General features: G+C 39.9%; 1 protein-coding gene across 1 annotated transcript in view; it reads right to left on the bottom strand.

Moving 5' to 3' along the window:
* Window positions 1-12,830, bottom strand: part of RASEF (RAS and EF-hand domain containing) — a gene marked incomplete at its 3' end in the record, with an annotated part of 170,337 nt that overhangs the window by 80,831 nt on the left and 76,676 nt on the right. Inside the window, exon 3 of the mRNA XM_082245596.1 lies at window positions 11,550-11,640. Within this exon, the coding sequence (XP_082101722.1) occupies window positions 11,550-11,640 (91 nt within the window). The remainder of the gene's footprint in view (window positions 1-11,549; window positions 11,641-12,830) is intronic.

The raw sequence follows: 12,830 nt of genomic DNA, 5'->3' as shown, positions 1-12,830 counted from the left end.
CAATCCCTGGAGGAACCCTAGTTGAGAAAGCCTGGTAAAAGGCATTATTGGCGAAGCAGTTCAGTAGAGACTTTGGAAAACAATGTATCTCATTCAGCAATCCTAATCAAATGGAAAATCTGACTGCAAATAAAAAGAAATGAAGAAGCAATACTTACATTGGTATAGTTGTGTGTTGATGATGTAAACCATTGTTTAAAGGAGACTTATAGTGAAAGCTATTTTGGCCTTACTCCTCCAATGGATCACAGTACAGTTCATTCTGTACAACTGTAACCCCGTTTTTAACCACTTGCCAACCGCCGCAAGTACATATACTGCGGCGGTCAGCCCCTCCTGGGCAAAGGGACGTATCGGTATGTCACTCGCCCACGAGCCTCTAGGGGGCGAGCGCACGCCGCCGGAGGCACGCTCCCGCCCCCGCTCGTTCCCTGACATCGCCGCGCGAGTGACCGGCGGCTCCGATGTCCGCCGGTCACTCACGATCTTTAGCTGGAGAGGGAGAAAGGCAGGCGGCTAATGTAAACAAAGCCGCCTGTCATTCTCCCTGGTGTAATTGCAGAGACTACACGACCCTGCTATGTAGGATCATATGTCTCTGTGGTTACATCACAAGCCACACCCCTTGACAGTTAGAATCACGCCCCAAGGGACACACTTAACCCCTTGAACACTAATAAAGTTAACCCCTTCCCTGCCAGTGTCATTTTTACAGTAACAGTGCATATTTATAGCACTGATCACTGTAGTAATGTCACTGGTACTCCCAAAAGTGTCAAAAATGTCAGTCAGGGGTCCGATCTGTCCACCACAATGTTGCAGTCCCGCAAAAAAAAATCGCAGATCGCCGCCATTACTAGTTAAAAAAAAAAAACAACAAAAATGACAAAAATCTTTCCCTTAGTTAGTAAACGCAATAACTTTTGCGCAAACCAATCAAAATACGCTTTTTGCTATTTTTTTTACCAAACATATGTAGCAGAAAACAAATTGGCCTAAAATGTTTTGATTTTTACATTTTTTTTTGGAGAATTTCATATAAAAAAAATGTGAAAAATATTGTTATTTTTTCAAAATTGTCGTTCTTTTTTTGTTTATAGCGCAAAAAGTAAAAATCGCACAGGTGATCAAATACCACCAAAAGAAAGCTCTGTTTGTGGAAAAAGAAGGACATCAATTTAATTTGGGTACAGTGTCGCACGACCGCGCAATTGTCTGTTAAAATTACGCAGTGCCGAATCGCAAAATAGGCCCTGGTCTTTGAGCAGCCAAATCCTCCGGGGCTTAAGTGGTTAACCGACAGCAGACTAAAGTCCGCAGTCAGCTGACATCACTCAGTCGGTCCAGGCTGGATCCCAAGATTTTAATTATCTTTTAAATTCAATATTTAATTGATACGGATGCACCAGCATAAGTTTGAAGTCTGTTTATATTTGTTTCCTACTAGCATAATTTATTAGGGCTGAACCATTCCCGATGCATCATAAAATTAATTCTAAGGCTGTTTGTATAGTATTTATATTTATATACAGTAATATAATATACTATTATATATATAGTACTTATAATCACAACAAAGGTAAAACATTTGTTTTTTAAAGTCGTTGAAGTGCATTTAAACTTTTCTTATTAGCTCCCTTTTGATCTATTTATTATACCATTGGAAATCATTTTTTTTTTATATCTGATGACTGCAGAAAAAAACCTGTTGAGCTTGTCAGAAATTCAGAGCTGCCTTGTCTCTTCTGCACACTTCCTATTATCGCAAAAGGCCTAATTGGTCTTCCAAGTTATCGGCATGATTAGCCTTCATGTTGTAGAGATCTAAACGTGGGAGCGGTTGAGTAGTTTTGCTAAAGACACTGGGTAGTGCTGCTGACAACACTTAAGCCCCGTACACACGGACCGATTGTCGGCCGCAAATATTCGGCCGCCGACCGATCGGCCGATTGTAGGCTTGTTAGTATGATGCTTCCGACAGCCGACAGTGCATTTTCGGCCGAACAGAATCTGTCCTGCAGGCATTAAAATTTTTGTACGCCGACAACAGAATGGCCGATTGTGCGTCAGTCAGTACAGATTTCGGCCGACAGACAGCAGATTTGCAAGACTGGGCATGCTCAGAAAAGAAAAAAGACAAGGAAAGTTAACCATCACATGACATCACTTCTGCAGTCGGCTGTTGTTGGCCGACAAAATTCGTGTGCAGTCTTTTGCAGTTTTCAACAGACAGGACAGCCCTGGACAAAAGACGGCCGATCGTTCGGCCAACGATCGGTACGTGTGTACAGGGCTTAAGTCTACAAAAATGCTGTGTGCTGTCAGCCCACAAAAAGAGCTGTGTGCATTTATGACAGATCAACAAGTATGTTTCTGTACTTGCAGGGTCTTTAATCCTTTTATTGCCCCTGATGTATGGCAGACACCAGCAGCAGTGTTTTTTTTTTTTACACACATAGCTTGTATATCTGAAACACCATTTGCTGGCTTTAAGGTGAAAGCGTTTAAGCGACTGTGCTTCCACACAAATGCTTTCACAGGCCCTTGAAAGTGCTGAAACCCCCCACAATGTTTCCTGGGATCTACTATATTACTCACCCATCGCTATTCTGCTGTCGCCAAGTAGAGGGGAGGGAGACCAGCGAACATCTGTTCGTTGATCTACCCTAGCTAGTAAGAACCTAGAAGTGATGAGGATTTTGCCACTTTCAGTTTCTGTTTGTGAATTTGTGCTTCATTAGCTTCAGTGGAGTGCAAGAGAAACATAAGGTATCTAGTCACCTGATGTCTTAATAAAGGAAACCTGTCACTGTAAATATGCTTCTCATGGGAGGATATTGGTCCGCTATGTGATAGCAATAAAGTGAAAAAGGTTGTAAAGGCACAATAAAAGTAGTGTGAAGGCGCCTGGCTCTTATAGGTTTAAAAAATGCTAAAACCTGCTGCCCTTTTAATTGTAGAATACAATTAAATATCCAGATAATGTAAAGGCACAATGTTTTTTACCTTCATGCATACTATGCATGAAGGTAAAAAACTTTCTGTGTGCAGCAGCCCCCCAGACCCCCCCTATTACTTACCTGAGCCCCCTCTTAATTCAGTAATGTCCACGAGAGCCCTGACCCTCCAGGAACTCGTACTCCTGATTGGCTTTTGGCCGGAGGCTCCTGCTGCTGTCAATCACAGCCAGTGAACCAATCAGGAGATAGAGGGGAAGGGGCCGAACGGTGGTTCCATATGTGAATACAGACATACACACAGAGCCACAGGTCAGGAGCATGTCTACTTGGGTGCCCCCAGAGCAAGCTACTTGCTGTAGGGTTACCTGGCAGGAGGGAGGAGCCAGGACCACCAGAGAGGAACCTGAGAAGAGGAGGATCCGGGATGCTCTGTGCAAAACCACTGTACAGAGCAGGACAGTATGACATGTTTCTTATTAAAAAAAACAAAAACAAGGCTTTAGTATCACTTTAAGTGGAAAAAATTCAAAAGTACACTCAAGTACCTAACCCCCCCAAAAAATGTGATCATAACAGTGGTGTTTAGAAGGCCATTTCTGAATGCACATTGAACCATGAAGAGGATGAGATACACCAGCAAAAGTATCTAAATATACATCACTTTTTCAAAGTAATGGTACTTAATAACTTTTGAATATAGTCATTGACAGTATGTGTTATAGCATTGTACTAAAATGGTAATGCTCAGGTTCACATAAACTCTTTTAATGGTGGTTAAGGAACAGGCTTTTAAAATCAGACTTGGCGCTTGATCAACAGATAAATATGGTCTTTCAAGATTATCCTTCATAGTATGTCTACACGAAAGGTCAAACTTTAGAGACCAGTAAAAGTCCTAGAGATTCTGCTAAAAACAGGTTTGTTATGTATAAAAGCAATTTTACCATTTTCTGTTATACAGTTTAAAGGGCCTCTTATTTATGGTCAAGAATAGCAAGTATACACAATAAACCAACCTTTACTATACAGGATGATGTCTATTGCATTCATTTACATAAAAAAAATAAAAACAATGGAATATCAAATTAAAATGCCAAGACAATGCTAAGCTCCATTATCCTAATGTCATTTCCACAAAGCTTAATGTATAACTAAAGGCAAAACTTTTTTTTTTGTTTTGTATAGAGTGCAAAGAGATTAGAACACTTATCAGGTTTTTTTGTTGTCTTTGCCTCCGTTCGTAGGATTCATCCTCTCTATTTGTCCTGTTTCCCATTATCATTGAAATTAAAAGCAAAAGAAAATCCTAAATTTTGGGTTGTCCCACAGAAAAGTAATAGAGGGGAAATCTTCCAATGTTGACCTTGGGGTCCCAATGAATTCATTTAAAGAGGTTGTAAACCCACCTCACAAACTTTTACCTATAGGTAAGCCTGTATTAAGGCTTACCTATAGGTGCTATAAACATCTCCCAAACTTGCACCGTTTAGGAGATATTTAGAGTGCATACTGCCGATGACGTCATCGGCGCATGCGCTCTGAAGGAACGGCCACCCGTGCCGTTCCTTCAGAGCTCGGTGCCGTGAACGGCAGCCCCCCGCGCGTAGGCGCGGGAGTGATGTAATCGCGCCTCCGGCCAATCAGATGGCCGGAGGACGCAAACCCGGAAGTAGGACGGCCGAACATGTCGGCCGTCCTGTCGCTGAGCGGGCGGCACGGTGGGGGCTTTGTTTTAAGGTAAGTACTTCATAATGAGCTAGTATGCGATGCATACTAGCTCATTATGCCTTTCTCTTTACAGGGCTTTTTTTTCCTCGTTTTTTTTAGGGACTTTACTTCCTCTTTAATTTGCAGGAATTTCCTCTCAATTCCTGTTCATCTGTGGAACAGGAAGTGAAGGGAACTCTCCGCAATGGGACACAGATGGCAAAAAAATCTGACAGAGGTTATAACCTTCCCTTGCTCCATCCAAAATTAAGAAAAAAAAATGCCTGTAGTTCTTCTTTAAGGTGAATATAAAGCCCATGTCTTAAAAGTAACATTTACTGCAAATGAAGTTGTCAGCTGCAATTATCACCAAAATGTTACACCAGTCTCTGGCCCCTTTGAACATTCTTACAAATATTACTATCATAGGATATCTGATCCTCCCTTATAGACCACTTATCCAAGAGGAGTTCAAGCCATTTTAAACATAACCACTGAAGCCTATATCACAGGTGTTTTTTCCAAAGCATAGGTTCCAAAAATCTCCATATAGCTCCTATATGAAGGGCAGAGGTGATAAAATTCTACATCAACATGGCAACCAAGCTCAGCATCTGAATCCAAATATCCGGAAGGTACAGATACATACAAGCTTGTCAAAACAGTACATTAAAGCATACCTATCATACCTTTATATTTTAGCACATAAGTATGTGATATATCAGTGTATAATATACATGCATGTAACAACGGTGACTTGTTCAATTTGTAGTGCAAATACTTTTGTGAGTTTCAAGATATTTTAGATACAAAGTCGAAATAACTATATGTACACTGTTTTACCTGACAAAGCAAGGACACATGTAGACATGCGCCCCAAATATACGTCACACAAAGAAAAGAAAAGGCCTGTCTACAGCCCTAATTGTGTTTGGCCACTGTACAGACACACCATGCAGAGCCAGCGATATGACATCACTACTTTCTATTTCAGTTTTACAGTTACATGTGACTCTTACCTGCTTGTGAGACTATAGATAAGCATCGCTATGCTGCTTAGGTCCTCCTGGTGGTTACTTCTTTGTATAAGCTGCAAAAGCCCTTCCCTTGGCTGTATTTCTCCTGTGGATCACAGGAGTGCAGTTTGTTCTGCACTCTTGTGACCCATTTTCAGTTAAAGCCCGCTGTCGGCTGACATCACAGAGTCGGTCCAGGCTTGGGCAAGATCTCGACAATGAAGTCGGGATCCACCCACATGCCTGGACCGCCACCTGGCTCAGCCTCTTAAGGAGCTGCTGAGAGCCTGAGCCGACCGTTCCCACCCCCTCCACAGCCCAGTGCTCCAGTGAGCAAGGGGGGCAGAGCAGAGAGCCAGTGACTGCCAGAAGCCCTTAGAACCGAGCGTTAGAGCTGACCGATGCTACATCCACCTAGGTAAGTATGGCTCTGGAAAAAACAAAACCTTGTACTTCTCTTTTAACCTCCCTGGCGGTATCCCCGAGCGTGCCTCGGGGTGGATTTTTTAGGCTAGGATCGGTAACCCCGAGTCACGCTCGGGGTAGATGTGCAGAGAGCGCAGCAGTGTCTCTTACCTTCTCCTGGCGATCCAGCGATGATCTCTCATTGCTGTGACCGCCAGCCGAGATCCCCGCCGCTCGTCCGTCGGTGTGATGACTTCCTAGTTCCGTACCCTGCAGCAGCAATGCCGCATGGGAGCGGAACTGGGAGGGAAATTCAAACGTTGCACCAAACACAAACACATAACACATTTATATTATATATATATATGTGTATGTATATATATATATATATATATATATATATATATATATATATATACGTATATATATATATATACATATATATATATATATATATATATATATATATATGTATGCACACACACATATATATATATATATATATATATATATATATATATATATATATATATATATATATATATATATATATATATATATATATGCACACACACATATATATATATACATATATATACATATATATATATATATATATATATATATATATATATATATATATATAAAACGCATGAATTATAATCTAATCAATAATATAATTTTATTATATATATATTATATATTATATAATAAAATTATATTATTGATTAGATTATAATTCATGCGTTGTGTTTCAAATTTATCACATCTGGGATGTCTACTAGAGTCTTGTTTTGGTCAGGTTTAAGTCAGTAATTACTAAGAATTGTAGGCCTATAATACATAACGCCAAATTTCCATGAAAAAAATTGTACCGCTTTTGGTACAGAATTCCTGACATAATCATACCGCCAGGGAGGTTAAGAGATTACAAGCAAGTGACATTTTTAGGTATATTTTACAGTATTATGGATTGAGTAGGGAATGGTAAAACCCTTGTCTGGTTTTTGCTATATGTGTCATTAGGGAGATTTCCTTTACTTTATGTCCTGATGGCAGTGTGAGAGGAAATCTCTTCAAAGTAAGGAAAATCCTAATTAGTTGTCACTAAAACAAGGGTTCCCATGTAAAGATTTCCTCTCTATTTCTGTTCCATAAAAAAAAAAAAAAATGAAAAATAAAGAGAGTAAAAAGCCATAATGAGGAGAGGAAGTTCTAACAGCGATGTCCAAAACAGATAAAAAAAGTTTTGCCTTTAGATAGACTTCAATGATTCTAAAAAGGTATACAAACCTCAAATAAAGTATGTTTTTATATTTTCCTAGATTTCACCTTTAAAAAAACCTGTTTAACTAATACAAAATGAATGCCACCCTCTCCCTTTAAACAAAGCGTCAAAGGCATTTTTATATGGAACAGGAAGAAATATCTCTAACAGGCCAAGAAAACCTGCCTTACCACTATAGCTGCCAAATGCAGAAGATGTGTGAATGGTGCATTCTCTACCATTTCAAAAGATTCAGCTCAGAATATGTTTTTTGCTTGACTGCACAGAACTTAATCCAGGCACACTATGCAAGTTTTCTTAGATATCACTCAAAGGCAAACTCCTTTCCAAACTTACATTTCAGTTTTGCATAATTATTAGAAAGCCCCGGGTTTGTTTGTCTCTTGGAAACGTTAGCAATTAGATATTACCACCAGAATTAGCCACCGCAAAGCTGAATACTTGTGTCACACTGTGCTGATTTTCCAAGGCCAATAGACTGGAAGGGGTGGGGATATAAATTACTGCAAGGATATCATGTCACAGAAGTCTCCAAAAAAATGTAAAAAGCCTGCAGGTGATTTAACTCACCAGTGTCAACCCAAAGCTGGGCCCTACATATTGACCAATCAGATCTAACGTTAATGTCCAACTTCATGTTTGATCTCCCCACCTCCCCTTGAACCCCTCACTGCACCCAATTTTAAAAATTATCAGCATGCGTACTTAAATTCTACATATAATCTAGACGGTCATGTTAAGACTGCTATCACTCTTTATTTTCACTAGCATCGGCAGTCCTTATTGCTGCACAGAAGTGTGCATATGTTGTGATGTGTAAATTAGTTTCTGTGCAGCAGTACACTGGGCCAGGCTTTATGATGTTTTTCCCAGCCTGAGCTCATAGGAAGTAGTGAACCACTTCTGGACCGGAAGGATTTGCCCCCTTAATGACCAGGCCATTTTTTGCGATTCGGCACTGCGTTATTTGAAAAGAAAATTGCGCGGTCGTGCGACGCTGTACCCAAATACAATTGATGTCCTTTTTTTCCCAAAAATAGAGCTTTCTTTTGATGGTATTTGATCACCTCTGCGGTTTTTAGATTTTGCTCTATAAACAAAAAAAGAGCGACAATTTTGAAAAAACACCATATTTTTTACTTTCTGCAATAAAACATTCCTAATAAAAAAATTTAAAAAAATTAAATTTTTTTTATCAGTTTAGGCCAATTTGTATTCTGCTATATATTTTTGGTAAAAAAAAATCCCAAAAAGTGTATTTTAATTGGTTTGCACAAAAGTTATAATGTTTACAAACTACGAGATAGATTTTTGGACTTTTTGGACATTGCGGCGGACAGATCGGACCCCTAACTGACATTTTTGACACTTTTTGGGGACCAGTGACACTAATACAGTAATCAGTGCTAAATAATATGAACTGTTACTGTATAAATGACACTGGCAGGGAAGGGGTTAATGCTGGGGGTGCTCAAAGGGGTTAAATGCATGCCTGTTTGCTTACTGACTGTGTGCATGGGGGCGTTCTGTGACAGGCACAGACAGATCTTAGTTTCAGCTTAGCTGAAACTGCTGATCTGTCCCGGCCTGTCTGAGAGAAGATCCGCCTGCTTTGTTTACATAAGCAGACGGGTCTTCTCTCGGTTTCCCGGACGATCGTGGAAGGGCAGCGGCAATCGCCGCCACTCCTCCCACGGCCCACCTCCCGCTGTGTCTAAACTCAGTGGGAGCACAGCGGGAGCGCCGCCGAAACCACATGCACTCCAGTCACGTAGTAGTACGTGACTGGATGCAGCCAGGCCACCCTGCTGCAGTAAAAAGGCGGCAGGTGGTCAGCAAGGTTAAATAATGCTGGGTATCATTCAAACTAAAAGTTGCCAAACAATGACTATGAAATTAGGAAGTGGAAAGCAGTGTCTGGTTAAGATTGTAGGAGGAGTTTTTATTTTCCTCTGACTGTCCTATGAGGCTGCATGACCACTGACCCTTTGTCTGGACAGTGCTGATTGGCCCTGTGCCTCTCTAGCAATACACACCAAACTGAGCATGTGCAGAATACCTCCTGTGGCTCTATCCCATCATCAGATGGATTGAGGACAGTAAAAGAATGGGAGGATCAGAGAAGGCAGGATCAAACTGCCTTTTTACACAACATGGAGTATTAACACCTTAAGTTCCACAGTGGGTATAACAAGCATGCTTTACTGCATATACAGACTTATGTTACTGTTGTGGGTTTCATAACACTTGTAGTGAGGCTGCACTGCAACGATAAAAGCTTGTTTAGTTCTACGGGAACAAAATAAAATGATCTTACCGATCACTTCTCCCCACAGCTAAACTGGTAACAGCTTCTTTTCCCTCGCTCTCTAGTGGTCTAGGATAATGATGTCATAAAAACCAAAGCAGACTCCATAGGCCTGCATTGGACGTGATGACACTGAGGCACAGTCCACCGCCAAAGCACGAAGAAGCACCATCTGTCAAGGCAGTGGAGGATCAGGTAAGTAAAACTATTTTACCTCCCCCCTGGACAAAGCGAGCAATCAACTCTTGCAGTGCATACACAGCCCCAGTGCATGGGACAATTAGTTAGAAAATTCATTCTTTGTTATCATTTTTGCACTTTGCATTATCTTCATGCTTGACTTTCTAAAGAATAGGCATGCATCAAAAATGATCAGAGCCAGATACAATCATGAAGATAATATGCACAGTATAATGTAGTTCTAGTAATAGTTTTATCCAGCCAAGCCATACATTTCCAATTATAAAAAAAAAACCTTGTATATAACAAAGATAAAACCACGCAGTACAAGCAATAGAACAAATATAGTTACAGTAGTTCTAAGGTGACTGGCTATATAGGCATGGGGTGAGGAGGCCAGGCCTGATCTTTATTTAAAGTCTACACTGAGGTAAATCATCAGTGACGGGAGGAGCTGCAATGTCAGAAGAGTTGTCCGCTCTTTAGGAGGCTGATTGTCACAAGTTTATCAGTGGTTTTGACCTTGCCGGTGTTAAAGATTGTCTTAATAGGTTATGCCCTTGAGCAGAAGTCTAATGTCTGTCCGACACTCATGGTAAGAACAGGCTTCTTTGGATGGCTCAAGTTACTGTTAAAAGCATGCACACAATTTGGCTGGGACTGGCACTGGTTAGATTCAATCATTAGACTTCAAATAAAGCTGTGTTGTCCTTTCCAACTTAATCTGTCTACATGTTGTTTTTGGGCAAGGTTACGGATTAATGTAGTTGAGGCTCACAGCCTATGCTCCTCAACGATCATGGTAAGAATCTGCCTTTTGTAAAGCCCTACTGCTGTTGGAGCATGCAAAATATGGTGCACCTCTGCATAGAAACCAATCAGCTTCCAGGTTTTTGTTGTCAAAGCTTAAATGAACAAGCTGAAGTTAGAAGCTGATTGGCTAACATGCACAGCTGAACCACATTTTGGTAAATTGATACATTTCCCTCTATGGCCCCTTTCACACATGCTGTCTGTTTGTCCGTTTTTCATCCATCCATGAAAAACGGACATCAATGTATCTCTATGTAAAAATGGATGACAACGGATGATCATCAGTTAACATCCGTTTTCATCCGCTTCCGTCAATGTCCGTTTTTTTGAACGGATGAATGCCCTATTTTTCATCCGTCAAAAAAACAGATCGGACTAAAAACGGAAGACAACGGATGACAACGGATGAAAACGGATGACAACGGATGAAAAACGGATGACAACGGATGAAAAACGGATGACAACGGATGAAAACCAGATAACAACTGACGAAAAACGGATGAAAAACGGATAACAACTGACGAAAAACTGATGACAACTGAAGAAAAACGGATGGAAAACGGATGGAAAACTGATACATTTTGACATGACTGAACTGAAGAAATGAATGGACCTTATGTGTGAAAGGGGCCTGAGTGTCAGAAATAAAACTATCTTTACTTTTCCAAAGTCTCCAATTCAGAGTCATACCCCTAACATACTTCTGAATAAATTACAATTTTAATGTGAAAGTTTAAATCGAATACTGGTATCAGTGGTACAATGTAATAGTTCTGAGCATCAATGCTTTGATACAAAAGATCCTTTGTGGAAGGGGGCCCGCAATATGATCAAATGCATTGTCTTTCTAGTTGTACAAATGTACTACCCACCTCTTTTTTTATTTTATTCTCAACCGTTTGTATTCGGTGATCCATTTCTTCTTCTAGCTCACTTAACTGCATTGCTGCTTTGTCCTGTGCTCTGTAATTATACAGATATAAAGTGTCAGCCAGGAAAACACTGTGTAATCATTAAGCTTTTCGATAATTATGCATGTAAAAAGAGTCATTATTTTGGAGATTTTGCGGCATAATGTTCCTTTATGTACTCAGCTGTCCATGTTCTACTAAATCTTACAAAGCAATGCTTATGTATTATACATTGGCAAAAACCAAATTGCTTATTAAAAAAATCAGAGCTACAGAAAGACTAAATGTGCGTAATAGATCATTGTTCCTTTCTAACAAGTTAACTAAATTCCACTGAATATAAACTCAGACTGGGTTTATTCTGTAGCTAAGACTCCTTGGGGTTAATTACTAAAGGCTGCTTACTTTGCACAAAAAGTTGCACTTTCCAAGGGAATTTTCTCCAAAGATTAGTGAATGTGGTGAATTTATGATGACTTCCATTATCCAATCATGCACAAGCTTGTAGTATCTTTACATTTGATTGAGTATTCTTTGAAAAGTGAGATTGCACCTCATTCACTAATCTCTGAGGAAAATTGCCTTGCAAACTGAAACTTCACTTGCATAGTTAGCAGCCTATTTGCCTTTGGTAAATGTATTGAATTATTACTATTAAATCTAATAATCCAATAATGTAATCTAATAATAATCTAATAAATTACTATTTATCTAATCTACTAAAATGACTTGTCATATCATTATACTCAGCGGTAGAGCAATTCAGTAGCAACTGGCAAAACTTATAAATGTCCCTCTACCAATTCATTTTATATTATGGTTTTTATCTATTGGCAGAGCCAAGACACTATTTTTTGGAAAGAAAGTCAGGTTTTGAATGAAACTTTGCCTTCACGAATCCCTGGATTTTCTAGTCGTTTTGGGATGTTGCTATAACTGGGGTAAATACGACCTTCACTTTTTAAATCTTATGCTCATCTTGAACAAAATTCAAATAAGCTCCTCAAAGTTTGTTTTTTTAGCAAGATCCCCTTTCAGTGCAAGAAACTGGAATTTTAGCATACCGTGCTAAATGAATTGAGACAAACAGACACTTGTACTTGGAGGACCAAGTGCAAGTGCTCCACTTAGGGCTCATCCATACCACAATGCATGCGTTAACACATTCATTTTTGTAATGTGTTGCTGTGCATTTGTTTGTATGGGGGTTTTTTTAACCTTGTTGGCCTTGGTTTGCCTTGC

This window comes from Pelophylax lessonae (genome assembly GCF_965119305.1).
Source record: "Pelophylax lessonae genome assembly, chromosome: 1".
NCBI lineage: Eukaryota > Metazoa > Chordata > Amphibia > Anura > Ranidae > Pelophylax > Pelophylax lessonae.
This window is presented reverse-complemented; position numbering and strand designations above follow the sequence as displayed.